The sequence below is a fragment of the Meriones unguiculatus genome, chromosome 1 (assembly GCF_030254825.1).
Source record: "Meriones unguiculatus strain TT.TT164.6M chromosome 1, Bangor_MerUng_6.1, whole genome shotgun sequence".
Classification (NCBI taxonomy): Eukaryota; Metazoa; Chordata; class Mammalia; order Rodentia; family Muridae; genus Meriones; species Meriones unguiculatus.
In genome coordinates this window covers 44,190,531-44,210,795 of record NC_083349.1, presented here as the reverse complement: position 1 = coordinate 44,210,795, position 20,265 = coordinate 44,190,531, and the positions used below count along the sequence as shown (strand labels likewise).

General features: G+C 38.9%; 1 protein-coding gene across 5 annotated transcripts in view; it reads left to right on the top strand.

Annotated features, from left to right (window-relative positions):
* The window catches only part of Rfx3 (regulatory factor X3), a 276,587-nt gene that overhangs the window by 241,337 nt on the left and 14,985 nt on the right, over positions 1–20,265 (top strand). For all 5 annotated transcript variants that reach the window (XM_060388037.1, XM_060388031.1, XM_060388051.1 and 2 more), the window contains 2 exons: positions 5,056–5,264; positions 11,398–11,551. In XM_060388037.1, the coding sequence (XP_060244020.1) occupies positions 5,056–5,264; positions 11,398–11,551 (363 nt within the window). The remainder of the gene's footprint in view (positions 1–5,055; positions 5,265–11,397; positions 11,552–20,265) is intronic.

Genomic DNA, 20,265 nt, shown 5'->3' with positions numbered 1-20,265 from the left:
CCTAGAACATCTGCTCAGATGTAGCCCTTGGTAGCTCAGTATCCAAGTGGTTTCCCTAATAAGGGGAACAGGGACTGTTTCTGACATGATGAACTCAATGGTGGGCTCTTTGACCTCCTCCCCATACCCCAGAGGGAGGAGTAGCCCTGCTAGGCCACAGAGGAGGACTTTGCAGCCAGTCCTGAAGACACCTGATAAACCAGTATCAGATGGAAGGGGAGCAGGTTCTCCCCTATCAGTGGACTTGGAAAGGGGCAGGGAGGAGATGAGGGTGGGAGGGTGGAAGTGGGAAGGAAAGAGGGAGCGGGATACAGAAGGGATACAAAGTAAATAAACTGTAACTAATATTAAAAAAAAAATTTAATCTTCACATCATGCCTAGCTTTGTTATTTAAAATATGTTACATAGTGTTATTTGAGCATGATTCATTTATAGTACAATAAATTTGTTGTGTTCATTGTGAGTTTCATGAGTTAGGCTCATATTTCTGATATCTAATTTTTCAGTCTCTTTTCTATGTATCTGTTCCTCTGCCTACCAATTATCTGTATACAAACATACAATATGTTTGTATATCCATTAGTATATTCAAAAATACAGGCATACTTTCATGTATACCCATGCAGTCATATAACCTTTACAAGGACAGTCTTAGATTTATAAAATGGTCCATTATGTGGATAGATTTACATTAACTTTTTTATGAAAAATATTAAGCAATTACATCATCTTAAAGTCTGCATTCTAATATTTACTTCAAATCTATATTTTAAAATTGTTTTAAAAGTATCATAAGAAAAGTTGAGGTTTCTGGGAGGCAGAAGCAGGTATATCTCTATGAGTTTGAGGCTAGCCTGGTATACAGAGTGAGTCCATGACAGCCAAGGCTACCACTTAGTAATAGAAATTTTTGTAAAGAATGTTTTATTAAAATCAACATCTGAGAAAGGTGTTAACTGTTCCTGTTTTAACGTTTGTGTCCTCAATCTTGTCTTCATTATTTTTGTATTAAATTGAATATGTATACAAATGAGCCCACCGACTACTCAGAAACATCTCTATTGAGGACATTCTTGTATGTAAATAGTCAACTATCTGTCTACTACTCATCGTTACAGAGCAACTTTGAGACTGCTCTCTGTCTTCTTCTTTGTAAACTATCAAGTTTTTCTGTGTCCATCATGGTGGTCATTAGTACTGGAAACTATGTAATTAATTAAGCACCTGTCCTCCAAAATATCTCTCCTCTAGTCAGAGGCTCACAACCTAGTGGTGAGCCATTCTACGCAGGCACACTTTGCTTTGCACACTCTAATGAATACCCAGACTGCCATGGTTCCCTTACACCTTCCTATGTCTTTATTTCTTCCAAACATTGGCAGGCTTCTCTGGTGTAGCCTGATTCCCGTTCCTTCTTCATGACCTTTTCCGGTCATTTGGAACCTGTCCCTGCCTCTTCTAAGATGAATCTCAGTAAGACTGACAAAGAAAAGGCTAAAATTCTTACAATAAGGAAACTTTTGTTTGAAATGACTTCTTCTCTCTGTTAATATTAGAAATGCCAAGAGCTTGGACACTCCTGTCAGGATAACCATAAACCTCCGTTCACTACTTCATCGTCTTCTCGACAAATACTTTTGCATTTCAGGACAATTTTTCCAGTTTCCTAAATGTTCTGTGTAAATTGATAAGTTTTTATACAAATTATAAGTTATGGTTGGATGATCTAACCTGATAACCCAATCATTGAACACTTGGGTTTCTTCATTGAAGATACAGTGTGAGTTTGAACTTCCTCACTGTGTACCGTATTGGATATTGTTTCGCATAAATTACGTGCATCTTCAGATGTTTGTTTTCAGCTTGTTCTAGTTAACATTGAGGAAACTAAATTCTGATAAAAAAGATTATTTACTGAGTAAGCTATTGTTAGTGTAAAATTTATAGGCTGTAATAAAATGAAGTACATTGTAAAGGTTTGAAAAGTGGTTTATTGAGCATTAGTCTTATTTCTCCAGCTAGGTTTTAGACTATCATTTAATCTTTCTATCCAAAAAGAATTTTTATATAAATAATGAGTTTGAATTTTGTTAAGAGGTGAAATTCTTCCATGTGTGTCAGTAAGATCCTCTTCCTAGAGCCAGCACGGATATGAAATAAACTCCTTCACATGGAGCACAGAATCTTCCATTTGCAACAAAAAAGGTTCTAGAGGTCAGTTGCCCATATACTCCACATATTTAGCAGTGCTGTACTGTATACAGAGAAAGGGTCAAATGTATTAAAAAAAATAATAAAAGCTTACGTGTCAGTGAATGTGAGAACCTCTCTTCTGGTAACTATTGTTATACCTAAACTTCTCTGGGTACTCAGGAATTCTTAAGTTGACAAAAAAACTTCTGGGAGCTTTTTGACACTATTAAAACATCTTAACTTTTGTTATATAAGTCTATTATACATCAAGAAATGAAGAAGCAGAAAGACACACATGGTACATACTCACTTATAAGTGGATATTAGACATATAATATAGGATAATTACACTAAAATCTATACAACTAAAGAAACTAGGCAAGAAGGAAGACCCTGGGTAAGATGATCAGTCCTTATTCAGAAAGGCAAATGGGACAGACATCGGAGGAGAGAGAAAACAGGGCCACAGAGGGCCTCTGAAAGATTCTACCCAGCAGGGTATCAAAGCAGATGCTGAGACTCATAGCCAAATTTTGAGCAGAGTGCAGGGGATCTTATGAAAGAAGTGGGAGATAAAAATAACTGGAGGGGACAGGAGTTCCACAAGGAGAGCAACAGAACCAAAAAATCTGGCCACAGGAGTCTTATCTGAGACTGATACTCCAACAAAGGACCATGCATGGAGATAACCTAGAAACCCCTGCACAGATGTAGCCCATGGCAGCTCAGTGTCCAAGTGGTTTCCCTAGTAAGGGGAACAAGGGCTGTCTCTGACATGAATTCAGTGGCTGGCTCTTTGCTGACCTCCCCCTGAGGGGGGAGCAGCCTTACCAGGCCACGGAGGAAGACAATGCAGCCAATCCTGATGAGACCTGATAGGCTAGGGTCAGATGGAAAGGGAGGAGGACCTCCCCTATCAGTGGACTTGGGAAGGAGAGGAGATGAGGGAATGAGGGTGGGATTAGGAGGTGGTGAGGGAGGGGGATAGAACTGGGATATAAAGTGAATAAACTGTAATTAATAAAAAGTAAATAAAATTAAAATATGTATATATAATAAGAAAATGTAGTTAACAACATAGCTAATTCAAACTTCATACTAGTAAAAATTTAGAAAAAACAAATGTCTAGCCACATGGAATTGGTTATATAATGGAATATATATATATGGTTATATGTAAATGGTTATATAATGCAATGAAACAAATTTATTAGTAAGCAATAAATACAGATCTATGTTTATCTACCTGGGATGATAGTCATCATTATTAAGCAGAATATTGAATAGAATGCATGATATTTATTCTATTTATATACTTGTTTTAAATTTATATTAAAATTATGCATGTGTAAGCATAAATGACAAACTATAAATAAACATGAGTAAATGAGTAATATAAGTGCAGACCTAAAAATAGAGCACATACAGTATTTTATATCTGAAGTATATCCATGTATTGCAGCTATGTTGGACTACTCCCCTCATATTTTGTTGGGTGTTTTTTTCCTTATTTATATTGATTTTTTTTTTTGTGATCACATTTTAGTGTATTTTAACTATTTACAAGTAGTATTTAAGAGGTAACCTAAAACCAAAGAAGGATAGAAGTTGCTACCATTAGCGGAAATGTGGAAATTGTAGCTTTTCCTAGCACAGTAGAATGAATGATTTAGACACAGCTTGCCTCTAAAAACATCTAAAATTAAATAACCGTTGAGTGGGTGAAGTATGCAGGATTGGCAGAGATACTGAAACTGAAAGGATGGGATTAGAGATATGTTGATTTGAAATAATAAATTTGAATCAACTTCACCTCTGATATTACGTAGAAAATACACTACAGATACTGTTTAAGTGAAATATCAGTGTAGTCTATGTAATATTTTGGAATTTTACAGGACATTCCATAGAAACTCATCCTTAAAATGATCATAATGAATCCCACTTAAGAATTCTGGCTAATTCTCATTTGTCTGATTTTGAGAACAGGAAACTGGGCCCACTCTGATCTAATAAATTGCTTGAACTTAGTTTGGCAAGTTATGGCCTAAGCAAAAATATTTGCCTTTTGATTATCTGTCAAACAGTATTTTGCGAGATAATTCCATTTTGATCCTAAGAAAACAAATTTTTTATTTTAATATTAAAATACAGAATAATCACAAAACTTACACAATCAATGAAATATAACTTTAAAAGTTCCTGTTTTCATTGTTGTTACAAAACATGAAACTTCCCAACCAGAAGCAGAAGGAAAATTATAGTAATCAGGTTTCTTGGCAGGTAGCATGTCTACATTTTCTCCAAAGAGATTTTGTTGTTGTTGTTGTTTTCGATTCTGTGAATTAATTTGCATTTGTTGGTTTGCATTGATAGCCCTTGAGATTTCTGTTCCCAATCTATAAACTCACACAGCATATGTTTCTACCTAGTACCATTCAGTGTTTGTTTTCTTTTAATCTTTAGGGACCACTTTTGGCCAATTGGATCCATTTGTTACTCTGACTTACTCTAAATCTTCTAAAATGTTATCTGATGGGGTGGGGAGGACTTTGAAGCAGTGAGAAAACAGGACACTGCATGCTGCTGTGCAGACACCTTTCCTTAAGTAACCGTTCTAGTCTCTCACAAGGCCCAGCCAGAGCAGAACACCAAATCACGGGTAAACAGTGCTTCACTGATGGTGGGGGAGAAATGCTGTGCCCTGAAGATGATCCAGGCATTGAGTGTTCAACGGCTGTCCGTGATTCGTTCACTTCCCCTTGGAAGTTCTCCCTGTGACACGCTGCATGTCTTCTGGGATGACACTCAGTGAGAAGCTGCTGAGCTGAACTTTCCCTTCTGTCTCTGACCCATCCCAGGAGCAGGCTTCCTGGGTGTGCCAGTGTGATGACAACATGGTTCAGAGACTAGAGACAGACTTCAAGATGACCCTTCAGCAGCAGAGCACTCTGGAGCAGTGGGCAGCGTGGCTGGACAATGTGATGATGCAAGCGCTGAAGCCCTATGAAGGAAGACCCAGCTTCCCCAAAGCCGCCAGGCAGTTTCTGCTCAAATGGTCTTTCTACAGGTAGATCACAATTGCACTACATCCCCTTCATGTTATGCAGATATGTGCATGCTATTTATTTAAAAAAGAAGCGAGCTTAGACTTGATGGGACACCCAACCCTACCACCGTGATGCATAGAAACAAAGCAAGAAATATGGAAATGAACCTTTTTTTTTTTTTTCTGGAGAAGGAGACCCTCTTGCTCAAAGCCAAATTTTCAGATAGTAATCTCTGAGATTTCATCTAGATTAGCAGTCATGACCCCCATTGAGGTTCAAATGACCCTTTTACAGGGGTCACCTAAGACCATTGGAAAAACACAGATATTCTGTGTTTTGATAACAGATATACTGTTATGAATATTACAGTTCATAACAGGAGCACAATGAAGTAGCAACAAAAAGTAAGTTTTTGGTTGGGGGTTCACCACAACATGAGGAGCTGTATTAACGGGTCACAGCATTAGGAAGGTTGAAAACCAGTGGCCTAGATGATGTTTTCAGCAACAGGCAGAAAAGGTCTCTAGTCCTTCCTCTGCTCCTGCCTTCTTGAGCTGCCTTCCTGTGGGGTTATGACTACTTTTTTTTGTTTCATTTTCAGTGTCTGTCCAACTGTGTCATTAGACCATGGCATCACATCCCCATTGTTAGGGTACTCCCCAAGTCTATTTTAGTCAAAATCCATAGAGGAAAGGCCTAGCAATCTGAGCTTTGAAATCCTCTTGGTAATTCCAGTTCATACTCAGTTAATGTCTTAATTCTGTCAGTTACATCTGTTTTCAACCCTGGATAAATATCAGAGAGTAGAATATACAAGTTCTTTTTAACCCTTGGTTGCTTCTGAGACTTGCTGACTTATACCTTCAGTGGTTAGGAGGTAGGAGTTAAGAGGACAATTGAAGTCAGTCATTTTCTGGTGATTATGATTCATGGCTAGTATCTACTTGATAATGACATGTCTTACTGATAATGAGCATGTTAGACTAACATTCTTCATATGGAAATACATGTTTGTGTAGACAGAGAAGCACCCCTAAAGGGAAGAGGCTTACTAATTATATAATACATGACAGCGAATTTGGAATGAGCTGTTGGCCCCAAATCTACTACAGGGCTTGGAGGAGCATGTATGAGCTGTATTGGTCAGGACTTGTGCCATATTTGTGTGGGATGAAATGGTCAGATGGATTCCTGCATGAAATCTATGTTAGGGACATTTATACCACTCAGTCCATATGGGTTTTAGGCCCAAATCAGTGGGAATCACCCCGAATAAAGAAGCAAATACTTGTATTTTTAATACAGGATCAAATTTAAATTATCTAACTTGACTCATGAAGTAGGAGTCCATCTGTCATATAGTTCGTTCAAAGCTCCAATTTGGAAATATTTCATTGTTGGTGGTGGTGGTAGTGATGGTTGGTTGGTTGATTGGTTTTTGTGTTGTTTTGTCTTGTTTTGTTTTGTTTGAGACTAGGGTCCCACTACATAGCCTCAGCTGTCCTAGAAATCACTATTTAGACCAAGCTGATGATGGACTCATAGATAGCAACTTTGCTCTGCCTCCAGAGTGCTGGGATTAAAGGCATGTGCCTCTATACCTGGGTGAAATATATTTTCTTGATTGCCTAAGAGTCAATATTTTATTGATCTGAATTTTCCCAGAAAAATTACATAAGGGATATGTGTTCCATGACTAGTGGATAAATCCGTTACACTGTCTGACTCTTTCCAAATCTCACATGACCAAGGGCAGAGTGTCTACCCCATACCACAGGGAAAGAAAGATGCTCACCCCTCCCTTCCTGTTGTGTTTTGCGTTAGTGGCAGGCTTGCCCTTACTCCTCCATATTTTTTTTTTCTTTGCATTTAGTTGACATCATTTTAGAAGTACACCCCTGGAGCCTTTGTCACCACAGAGATCTGTTGAAGGAACCCTGAAAAGGAAGAAAATTACTCACTTGTGTTTCATGTTCTCTGCAGATACACAAACCCAGTAGATCATCACTTCCCTGTCCTCTGTCCTACCTGAGTTGGGGATAATTGGCTTGTTATTACTAGACGTTATTATGGTTATTATTTTCATTTCAAAAGGATTTGAAGGCTTACAGTTCAGGGCCACAGAGGAAAGAGACATTCAAGCAGATGTATACCTCCTGCTGATAGGCAGAGGAGTATCTGAGCTGCTTTTTACTGAAGCATAGGAACATGTTGAGTAATGAAAGCCAATGCATAAATCACCAGAGAAATAGAATTGGAGAGGTTTTTTTCATGTTTTTATCATTGTAAATTTGCAAAGGATATTATAAGTTTGACAGCCACATATGCAGTCCTTTCTTGTGTAGAAATGAGATATTTAATCTAGTAATTTCTAAAATTGTATTTGCATTTACCTACACAGACACATAGAAACAAATTGGCAAGAAATCCTCTCACAGCAGTCGATCCATTGTTGCAGACATACTCTGCTCAGTCAAGGGCTGTCTACTTACTGAAACTACCTTTGAATGGCTAATGTTGACTTTGGAAAATCCAGAAATGCAAAAGTTATGTGGACTATTTCTTTTCTTCTGTGCTTTATGAATAAAACAAGAGAATATTCCTAATAATTATAGTGAAGGTCATTCATTCCTAGTGTACGGGGGGGGGGGGGGGGCAGGGGATTGCTGCAATCCAAAGTAACTTTGCTCATTGTCCACATTTCTAGAATTAGAACTGCACAGTTCGGTGGATTGACATTTTGACAAATATTGTCACGCTCCTTCTACAGAAGCCTCAGGAACACTTGTGGAGACAGTACAGTTGTTTTTTTTCTCAGCCCCTCTCCAGACTATAGTGCAGTGGATAACAGGTGTTCTCTTTAACTTGTATGTGTTTGCTTTTGGATAAGATTAGTCTTATATTTGTGTCTTTTTTGCCACTGTCATCCCTGGGCTGTATTTTTAAATATCTACTATCTTTGTTCAGCAAGATGCATAGAGTTATAAGTGAATACTAGACTCTTGAATTACTTTCAAGAATACTGACTTTAAGTTCAATGTTATGAGATATTTAATCATTATGTTACATTATTCTTTTTGTGTATAGAAAATTCTCTGCTTTAATTTTTCCCATGGAAAAATATTTACTTTAATTTTTTCCTATATTATATTCATGTAAATTATTTGACAAGTAGATGATAATGTATCATTGAGTTTTAGGGATTTGGCACATAAATGAAGCTGTTCTTCCATTTGTAATAATACATTCATACATTAGTTGTAAACATTTAAGGAGTGTTAAAGGTATTTTGTTTAAACACAGAAACCATTATTGTAATGAATATACCGTTAACTCTAGTATACCCAGTACTGAGTAATGACCAGTTTTATTAAAATCCCACATATTCTCAGTGCCCTGACCTGCCCACTAAGTACCTGGAGGCCTTAGTGGGAATGTTGGCAGGTTAAGAAAAGACAGGCACAAGTAATTGAAATGTGTAATTAGGTGGAGTTCTCACATGTAGACACACTGATAGCCCAGATAACGCAGCGTATTTATTATAAAAATTCTGAAGGAGGAAAGGGGTCTCTGTAGGGGAGTAGTCTCAGGACAGCATGGACATGAAGTTATCTGAGGAAGCTGTGGTTAGTACTCTTTGCACATTACTGCTTTTAGTTAAAGGTCAATAGTTAGCTAATGTTTGTACTCAGACTATAGAAAAGCCTTGTCATTCCCCTGAGCCTGACCCAGTAAGGCCCCGCCGTACCCCAAGTCCCAGACAAGGAAGTCCTTGTCTTCACCCTTAGCCTGACACAGGAAGGCCCTGCCATTCCCCTGAGCCTGAGACATTAGCATCCTTGACAGGGCCATGCTCATGTCATGAATGCTCATTCATACAGGAGTACACTTATCCATATTATCCATAAGGGAAATATTTCAGCATCTCAGGAGATGCCTGAAACTACCAATATTACTCAGCCCAAGGTATAACTGCTTGTACACCATGATGTTAAGCACTTATCACAAGTTGTGGCTAAAATCTTTGCAGTCTGAAGTATGACAGCAAAGATAGCACATATGTATTTCCCTTTGTCTCAGTTGCACAGATAAAAAATTCATTCTTACCATCATTCTTATCTCAGCATTCAATATTTTTTTCTCTAAAGTCAACAACCTTCACTTTCTTAAGTAGCCATTTTACAGAACTTGGTATACTAATTTGTCAATATTACTGCTCTTGTATTCTGGACCATTATACATCTTGGACTTGCTGGGCAAAAAGGATGACCTGTATCCCAGGTGATGGGAGCCCAAGAGCAGATTTCATCAGTCTATGCAGAAGAACATGTGGTCTGAAATTTGTTGATTATTCCTGGAATTTTCATTTCATATTTGCAGTGGCCAAAACCAAGAAAATAAAACCCATAGATAAAGGGAACTGCTATGTGTTGCTTCATTTGCCTCCCAGACCAGCTCCTAAGCCTTAAAGATGGTTATGTGGTTTTAAGCAAGATTACAAAGGCCACCTGTAACCACACATAGATGGGAAGCTGGGGTAGAAAGATTGCTGAAGATACCAGTCTCTAAGCTACATAATGAAACTTGGGCCAGCCTAGATTACAGAGTGAGGACCTGGTTTGTTTGTTTGTTTGTTTGTTTGTTTAAGGAATGCTATAAATGGGTCTAGCTAAGCTTGTATAGCTTTACCTTTTCTTCTGTTAATATAATGATTTAAAAGATAAATGGGAAGTTTTCTGCCCATCATATAATGATTTTCATTCTTTGATAAACAAATTATAAATAGCCTTTTCTGTTCTGTTACAATAATAATAAATTATAGTTGTGTTCTATTTATTCATAAACTGTTTTCATATTCTTCAGTTAATTTTATTCTTGAAGTGGTTATGTACATTAGCTTAAGACAAAATAGTGCTTTCACTTTCCCTAGAGAAAAGAACCTCTGGGAAATTGCTTCTTTGAGGTTAAGAGTCAAGTAGCAAAGAGCCAGCATCAGAACCCCGAGCTTCTGTCTTCAAATGTCAGCTCATGATATGTCACTTCCCAAAATGGATGTAAGGAATCTGATGTATTTAAATCTCTGTTTTTAAAAAGTTGAAAATGAAGCAGAAGGCAAAAGTAAAGCCTACTTACTATTCTTTCATTTGTCTGGAATTTTATAATTGGTCATTATAAAATAAGGCTTTCATTTGTGACATTTTACCTCTTCCTCCTGAGAATATAATGACAGTTTTAGTATTTATAGGCAAGAACTCTTTAGAAAAAAGGCAGCTGAGTAAAAGCTCGTAAAAACACACATGCATAAACACATACATTATTCTCACCATGAGTCACAGATATCACAGTCATATTTGAAGTAAAAAAAACAAGCTCATTAGTTGATAAATCATTAGTAAAGCCACAATTTTATTTGGACTTATTTTTATTTTTAAAGTAATAGAGTTATTGTTAGTATTCTAGCAATATGGCTCACATTTATATAATGTATACACTAAATGGTCATGTTTTTCAGATTAAATTATTTCTGAATCCATCTATACTTCTTGTCTCTAATAGGGGAAAAACACCTTAATTTATATGAAAATCACCAGGAAACTAGAATCAATATTCACCACATACTCACCTCAATTTAGACTTCAGGGAACATTGCTTGGTATTTTTGTATGAAATCTGGCACAAAGTGTGCTCTACAGATCTTTGTCAGTTAGTAATGACAAAACGTCAGTCATCATCAATATAATCTTCACTTTGAGTTGATTTTTCTTATACTGGGGGTGAGTTTTCGGTCTTTCCAAATTGTCTCTGATCTAAATTGTCTCTTGTGAGCACAATGGAAGGGGCAAACATGCCAATAACAATTAAAGCTCTGGTTTTGTTTTGTTTTGTTTTGTTTTGTTTTGTTTTGTTTTGTATTTTCTGGCTCTACTGAAGATCACAGTCAAGCCTTGGTGAGGAGGACCACTTTCCCACATTGCATCAAGTTGGGCTGACGGCTTTCAAAAATGAAATTGTTCTAGCCTCAGTTCTGTACTATAAATGTTGCCTATACTTTCTTTTAGTCTCCCAAATTAACTGCTGTTAAAAGGACTGAGATTCTGAACCATGACCCTTACCGCTAATTGTGGCTCCGTCCCCGCCCTCTCTCGTGAACAGCTCAATGGTTATCCGGGACTTAACCTTGCGCAGTGCTGCTAGCTTTGGCTCCTTTCACCTGATCCGGCTGCTGTATGACGAGTACATGTTCTACCTCGTAGAGCACCGTGTTGCTCAGGCGACGGGGGAGACACCGATAGCAGTGATGGGCGAGGTAAGACAGTTTCAAGAGCTAACATCTACTGTTTGGTTTCTGGTTACACTTGTAAATGACTACAAGGGGACTGATGGTGTGTGTTTTTAATCACAGAATGTTTAAGTTGAAGATACTATCCTGTCAGTGGAATATTTTGCTTCATTATATATATCCACATTAAAAACAAAACAAAATAGAACAGAAAAAAAAACTTTAGAGAAACAAAAGACTCTACAAAGAAAATTATTGAGTAGGAGATGAGAAAGACCAATGCCTATCATAAAGCTAAGAACCCCTCCCCCCAAAAAAATGTGTTAAGTATGTAGTTTGTGGGCTCTTTCCCGGCCTTCAAGAGGGAAGTGGATAATTTTGTTTCAGAGTGCAGACGATGATGGCAATGCTCACTGACACTTTTTACTGTATTGCAAGCATATCTCTACATCCTTTGTGTATAATAGAACACTTACCAATTCACTGCAACCCTTTGAAATTAATTTCTACCTTTTCATGCTTTATCAGTTTACTTTGGGTCAGTAAGAAACCCTGCCTCAAAAAATTAAGGTAGACAATGTTAGTGGAAAACATCATATGTTGATCTAGCCTACCAACACCCAGGAAACAGACACACAGAGAGGAGGCAAGGGGAGTTATTGAAGTTAAATACTGCTAAATTACTGTTTAATAAACAAAACAATACAGTATAAATAAAATAATCAAAATACTTTAAGCACCTCTATAAATTCAACTATAAACTACTACAAATATTCTACTATAAGTAAAATATATGTCAAACAATCCTTAAAATTTTTGTAAGTATGTGAGTACTTTGCCTGTATGTATGTCTATGTACCATGTGCATGCCTAGTGCCTAAGGAAGCCAAAAGAGGCTGTCAGATCCCCTGAGACTAGAGTTGTAGACCATTGTGAGTGGCCATGTGTGTGCTCAAGGGGAACCCAGATCCTCTAGAAGACCAGCCCTTGCACTTAACGGCTGAGGTATCTCTTCAGCCCTGAATGTTAAATGCTTCTGACATCATTTTTAATATTCATCTATTCCAATTAAAAGGCATCATTTGCAGTTTGATGATATATACATCTTTGTGTGATTGTGTTTAAATGATACTGAATGGACAATGTGTAAGATGAAGCAAGAACTGCTATAGCTTTTAAATAATAGGCCAAACAATCTGGATCTTTCTTAAATTGGACCTTCTTTACTTTAGCTGTATACATATCTCTTTACAAGATGCCCAGTTGGAATGAAAGATTTCTCACATCAGGGCTCAAGACTTCTGAATTTAGCTTTTAGTGCATTTAACACTTTGCCACACACCTCTGTGCTCTGGATCTTTACCAGAATGAACAGGATGATGTCACCGTGTGGCTTATCCTTCATGGTCTTTGCTTCCATTGCATGGCTAAAGAACAAAGGCATGAGCCCATTCCACTGTCAAGGCTTAGCCACCTCCTCCCGTGAGTCTGCAGCCAATAGTAGTACTGCAAGATTGAAGTGAGACACACTATCAACAGGGCCACATAATCATTGTAATAGACACTCTTGACTACATGAATAGGCTGCAAATGAGTAAGAAATCACAGCATAATGCAAAGATATATTGATAAAATTTAGGTATAGTAATAAGACATAAATTCGCTTCTGTAAAACTAGAGCTCTGAAGGTAACCCCAGTCTGTTTGCTTGCTTTGTACCCTAACCCAGTGTGTAAGGTAATCCTTTTCACAATCCACATGAGTGCACCATTCAGTCCACGTAGCAAACCAAGGCTAATTTTCTCTGCTGAATCTCCCCCTAGCACTATACTTCAGAAGACTTTCAAGCTAGCATAGACTTTCGGCTTTAATCCTACTGTCTGATCTAAAATAATTTTATATCTGTGGAATGGAGGTGGATTGCCAAGAAACAGCTACCACCACCACCCACCACCTACTGCTCCCACTGCACATCCCCACACCCCCACACACTCTACACCTCATGTTCTCCTCCTGTGTTGTCCTAAACTTACTCTCACTTTGCCCTTTGTAATTTCTCTTCCCAAACACCTGCTGGACGTGGTGGATTATGCATGCCTATAAGCCCAGCACTTGGTAAGTAGAGGCAGGAAGAACAGAGGATCAAGGCCAGCCTGGTCTGGATAACAAATTCAAGGCTAGCCTCTGCTGCATTATTGAGATGCTGTCTTAATACATAGCTGTCTCTTTCTCTCTATCCCTCTTTCCCTCCCTCTCCCTCCCTCTCTCTATCTCTCTCTTTCTCTCTGTGTGTGTATGTGTGTGGGGGGGTATGTAGAGGGGTGAAAGAGGTGAACTACCCTTGTCAAACACCAGATTCACAAGTGCCTTCACAAAGGGTGGGGCCACCGTGTCAGACCAGAGTATATTGAGATTGATAAAATTCACCATTTCCCACAACTATAAGCAGCCACTTTTTAATCATCATTAATAATGTCATCATAAAATCAATAATTGCTGACATTGAGAGCTTATTATATGCTTAGTTGAATTATGCCCCTGAAATTCCTTCTTATATTTCTGTTTTGGTAGAGGTCATCATGATCCTATCCAAGCATTATCTTGGGTCATCTTTCTGTCTTGACCCAACTGTAAGCACTGACTAAGCCTTCCGGATCTCAAACCTCTCGTAGTGTAGTCAATATTGTCTTAGGCAGAAGCAGAGCAGATTGTGTTATCCCCTACCTAAAACTCCTCACTAGTTTATTCTTCTATTAATTAGGGGAAGAAAATTCTCACCTTGTACAAGAAGCATCTAAAACCTGACCTGGCTCCCCATCGGCCTCAACCCCTCACTTTTCCTCCTCCTCTTACAGCCATGTCAGTCTTTTGTGCCTTCTCGACTACCACATCTACCTCATCATTAGACCACTGCATAAGTGGAGCTTTCTCCCTGGGGCCCTCGCTTCACCTTTCCTTGCCCATTCTGATTCCTACTTCATGGTTTAAATATCACTTCCTCAATGAGGCCCAGTTCCCACGGACTATACTACATGATCTGATTCTCTGAAGTCTGGACTTCTACTTTTTGTTTTAAAGCTTACCCAGTAGTAATTGCATGGTTCTCTGTATGATTCATATATGTGCAGATTTGATGCCTGAAGATAACAAAAAAATTTCAAGTCAAAAGAAAGGAATTTGGGACAATCCATGTTTTTCTGTGTTGAAAACCAGACTTTTGTCTCTAAAATTAGTTGATTCATTTACTTAACAACTCTGTTAAGATTTGGATATGACTGAACAAAATGGATTTTGACTCTATCTTCAAGGAACTTGCCTTGCAGTGGCAGACATATTTATTAAGCAGCCTGTAACTACATAGCTATAGATTCTCAGTGCTATAAAGAAAGGCTTCAGAAGATTAGGAGGTGCTTGAAGCAAGGGGCAGTTACTTTTGCCTAGGAAGGCCAAGAAAGGCTCTCCTGAGGAAATAATATTGAGATGAGAAATGAAATACTTTAAGAAGTTGGAGACTTTGGAGGCATGGTGTCAGTCATCAGAGGCCCGATGAAAAGTGAACAGCTGAGATGGGGATCATGGCCAGTGAGTTTTCATGGCAGGTTCTGAGGTGCAAGCCACAGAAAGGCCAGGTAGACACTGTCAGACTCCACAGTCGGAAGAACTGTGGCCACACAGAGGCCAAAGATTCAGGAGGATCCAGTCCCTCCCCCAGTCAGTGTGCTGACCATGAAATTGGATACAGAACTGTCCAGTGCTTTTCCCAAAGTCACATGGCTAAGGAGGAATGGAATCTGCTTGTAACATCACACTTTGATGCTGCATTCATCACCTGTCCCCAGCCGGGTGGCCTGGATGGCCATGTGTTTTGTCTTTATTACAGACTTCTTGGAGGTGGGGGAGGGGTGGGATTCAAATTGCTAACTAGGTCTAAAAATGGGGGCAGGGAGCTTAAAAAAAAGCTTTAAAAACTTGGTTTATCTTTTCACTAATAATAGTTCCGTAAATCTTAAAACTAACATTATTTGAGCAGGTTAGAGATCAACCTGTTTTCTATCAAGCACAGTAAACAGACAAAAAAAAATCCATTTTTGAATGAAGTCATTGTCACCAATAATATTGTCATTCAGTTGTTTCAGTGAGGATCACCACTGATTAAGTCTTCCGGGTAGAAGGCACCCCACAGTCCCTGTAAGTTTCCTCCCAAATGTCAGCCTGCTGCTACATTAATAATTCCTATGATGTCATTTGAAGCATTTGTGATTGTAGACGTACTCTTCTTTTTCCCTTTGTTCATTTATTTGGTTGGATGGTTTTTGTTTTTACCTACATGATAGAAAACAGAATTTACCTAAAGCCAGAATTCAATTCGTGTAATTTTCACACATTTATGTAAGCATTTTAAGTGTGCCCTTAGGCTTTCTAGCAGTGGTGAGACTCTAAGAGTGGACATAAGATAGAAAAGTTACTCCTGTTGCACACCTGTAAATGAAAATTTCAAAAACCATAAAGTATTCTCTGCTACTCTTGACAGAGCAAACTGAGCATCAGAATAGCCCTTTATAAAACCATGTGACTGTTTAGAATTAGGAAGTCTGTGGAATGTATGTCTTACACCATAAATACAGAGTTTACTAACATAGTCACTGAATATATACAATTCAGGTTCCTTCATAAAACAATTCTCCATGACAAGCATTTTATATTACATATTTAAAATTAATTATATTTGACTTCTCTTTAATTATAACTATACTCACATATTATTAGGTCTAAACCACCTCTTTGGCCAACATTTCAAAAGAAAAAATATAGGAATCATGTCCTAGGAATGGTGCCACACACATGTTATATGGACAAAGAATTGAAAGTTTGAGGCTAACCTGGGTTATGGTAATAAAATCCTGACTCGAAATCTAAAAATAAAAAGAAAATGACTCTTTAATTGTTCAGTTATGAACATAAATATGGAAAATAACTTACCTAATAATTGTATCTGGGGAAAATCTCTCCCAGATCCATCAAAGTTAATATATTCAAAATGAAAGGGAAGGAAAAAAACTAAAAACAGAAGAGGAATCATAAGAATTCAGTAGATGGGCTTTGGGGTAAGACAGAGGTAGAAGGACATCTCAGCACACAACCCTCTTCAGAGGTGCCTGTCACTGGCTTATTTAGAGAATGTTTTGACTGGTGGCTTCTTGGATGCCCCCTAAAAGCAAAGAGCAAGCTACTTGTAATATTCCTGGACACAGATTAAGCATGACAGCGCCACCTACTGGCGTTTTTACAATAATTCCTGATCCAGGTGACCCTGCGACTTTATTGAACTGTGGTTCTTTCGTTGTAGAGGAGGTGGTGGCTGCGGGCCCCATTAGTAAAGGTAAACTGCCGTGGTTTTGTCAACGTGGGAAAAGTCTTTGTGTTTCTTACTTCTCTTTTGTGACAGGAACATGTAAAAAGAACTTTTATTCACCTATTGTAATTGTCTCTCAGGGGCTTATCACCTCTGTCTGCTAACCTAGGCCTAGGCCTAATCCTGGAAGTTTCTGGCCTCCATACAATCTAACTTAGGCCTAGAATGTTTTCACCCTCTGAGGCTTACTGCTTAATAAGCTCACCCTTTCTACTCCTTACTGAGCTCTGGCCTGGCTGGTTCAACTCAGCTGTTCTGGCTCAAACTACTCTCCCAGCTAACTTATTCAAACTGGCTTTTCTCTCAGCCTCTGAATTGCTTTGTTTGGCCACAAACTCACTCAACCCATGTTTTTCAGATCATCTGGCTCCTTCTCATTCACTGGTGTATTCTTTCTTCACCTGATTTCTCTTTCTGCAACCTGTCTTTCTGTTACTGTCCCGGTAGAACTGTCTTCTCTCAGTATTGCCCCTTAAGTAGCTTCCCTTTTCTCTCTCTGCTCCTGATAGTTGGGCATATCCTATTCTGCCAAGTCTTTTCTCTCTGATTTGTCACTGTTTCTGCCACTCAATTAGACATCACTTTCAAACTCTGGTGCTACCTTCGTTGTTTGAGATTAAAGGCATGTACCGCCATGCCTGGACCTAAGAGCTTTTCTTTGCTTGAAACTTTCTCTATACCAAGCTGGCCTTGAACTCAGATCTGCTTGCCTCTGTTTCCTGGATTAAAGCTGTGTTTGTATTCCAGCTGGAGCACATAGACCTAGAAGGTCTTTGGAGGTAATCTCTTCCCAGAACAGCCATGTTCTGAATTAACATTCCTCTACAGGAACTTGCCTTGTAGCTCATGCTGGCCTCTGATTCATGGTGATCCTCCGGCCTCACCTTTCAAGTGCTGATATTACAGCTGTACTAATTTAGAGTAGGAAAGATCTTTTCTTGAAGAAATTACTGTTTTCTTCATGTCATTGTTTTACTAAAATACAATGATCAAAGTGTCACAAAAGATGTCCTCAACAAGAATGTGGGCTGGAAAGGTGGCTCAGAGGTTAAGAGTACTGGGTGTTCTTCCAAATGTATAGCGTTCAATTCCCAGCAACCACATGGTGGCTCATAACTGTCTATGATGAGATGTGGTGCCCTCTTCTGGCCTGCAGGCACACATACAGGCATAGTGCTGTGTAAATAAGAAATAAATCTTAAAAAGAATGAAGACAATGTAAGCTCTATAAATCTAACTCACATATGTCTTAAAGAGAATATGTTTCCAACCCTGCTCAATCTCATTGTCTCTCATTGTCACATCACTGCTGTGGTGGTTTGAATGAAAATGGGTCCCGTAGACTCAAAGGGAGGCATTATTTGAAAGGATTAGGATGTGTGGCCTTCTTGGAGCAAGCATGCTTTGTTGGAGGGAGTGCTTCACTGGGGGTGGATGTTGGGGTTTCAGAAGCTCAGGCCCAGTGTCACACTCTCTTCCTGCTGCCTTTCGATGCAGAGGTAGAACTCTCAGCTACCATGTCTGCATGAATGCTGCCATGCTTTCTACCAAGATGATAATGGACTAAACCTCTGAACTGTAAGCCAGCCCCAATTAAACGTCTTCCTTCACAAGAGTTGCTGTGCTTGTGATGTCTCTTCACAGCAATAGAACCCCAACTAAGACAGCTGGTTCTACTCAAACTCCACTCCTCTCCTGTAAAATACTGAGGCTCTTATTTGCTCTTAGGTATTGGGTGTGGTCTCCAAGATAGCAAATCAGGTCAGGAGCAGAGTTCTCTCTCTTCTGTACATAAAGTGTGTTGTTTTTGATTTGCATGAAGTGTGTTGTTCCAGCCTCAACCTAACATTTGCAGGACCAGAGGTATCACATGTCTAACTATTTTAGACATTTTGAACTAATTATAAATAAAATCTGTTCCATCCATTACTTTTAATAGATGTATCTTGATAACTAAGGACATTTCTTAGATTTAATGTTCTGTCTCTTCCAATGTCCATTACCAGAAAAGAGACACAGTTGCAGCCGGCATCTACCCTTGTGCACCTATCTTCTTTTAGCCTGTGAACACCTCAGGCTAGTGTTCGGGATTTTTCTACACCTTGCAAATAAACTGGCTGCTCCCCCCAAGCCCCTGCGGCCACATCTCTGAAGAGATTTGCACAAGCCTAGGAAGGAACTCGGGGCTGTTGGGCAGGGAATTCTGAGATTGCAGAAAACAGCAGGATGGTAGAAAGGTAGACTGCAGGAGGGAAACAAGCTCTAAAAAGAAACCTCCACTTGACTCCTTGGGGAACAACCCAAGGGAAAACAAAGCAGGACTCTTGAATGAGCTCAGGAAAGAGACTGCTCCCTGCTTTGGCTTTGACCTGGTGATGACAATGAGCATTTCTAGGTCTGAAATCACTTTCTTTCCAAAGCAGCTATGGCCTGTACTGCCTTACACTGTACAGCCTAACTGTTCTCTGCTGACTGGTTTTCTTTACAGATTTTGAATCAGTGTGAAGATGACTATGCTGTTGTATCCACAGGGAATGAAAAGGCTGAACAGTTAAAGCTGCACCCAAGTATACTTCAGTATGTGGGGACATATATGAACATTGCCAGGGCGCCAGGCCAGCCCCAAAGAGCAGGGCCATTAGCAGTAACAGAATGAAAGCTGCCATTGTATGGAGCAAACCGACAGAAATCTTGGTCTTTTTTTGTCATTTTTAGTGACAACTCTTAGAAAATATATTAGAAAGTTACACTCATTGGAGAAAGCTACCAAGAAACCCAATACTTTTCCAAGTAAACATCAGTATTTCTTGAAGAGTAAAGTTGGAAATTAAAGTTATAAGTCTGCAACTCCCTCTGCCCCCAAGTTGTGAAACCCTGTACCAGTGCTAACTGCAAAATGGTTCTCTTTTGGTAGATATTTAAGTAAACAATGCCCAGAACATTCTAAAATTCAGAGACTTCCCTCTTCTCCATCAGAAGCATCTGAAATAGTTGCCACCACCTATCCTTAACCTTATTTAACAAAACATAAAGTAATTGACCATTGCTGAGTTTTATGTGACTTAAAAAAATCCGGAATGTTCCAAAATTCAAGCCAATAATAGAAAGTTGAAGAAGATTATGGTTGACTCAGAAGTTCTAAATCTGTTTGTGAACAGTTTCCCTGCTTCTCGGAGGGAGGCTTTAAAGCACCATATTCCTTTCCTCACTCCTCGGAGTGGAAGGAGAAGCAATTGGCCAAAACATAGCTGAGCTGCTCACCATTCCCAGCTTTCTGCAAACACTCTGCATATGTGCGCCTTGACCATTTGCAGGCCAGCCCTTTTCTT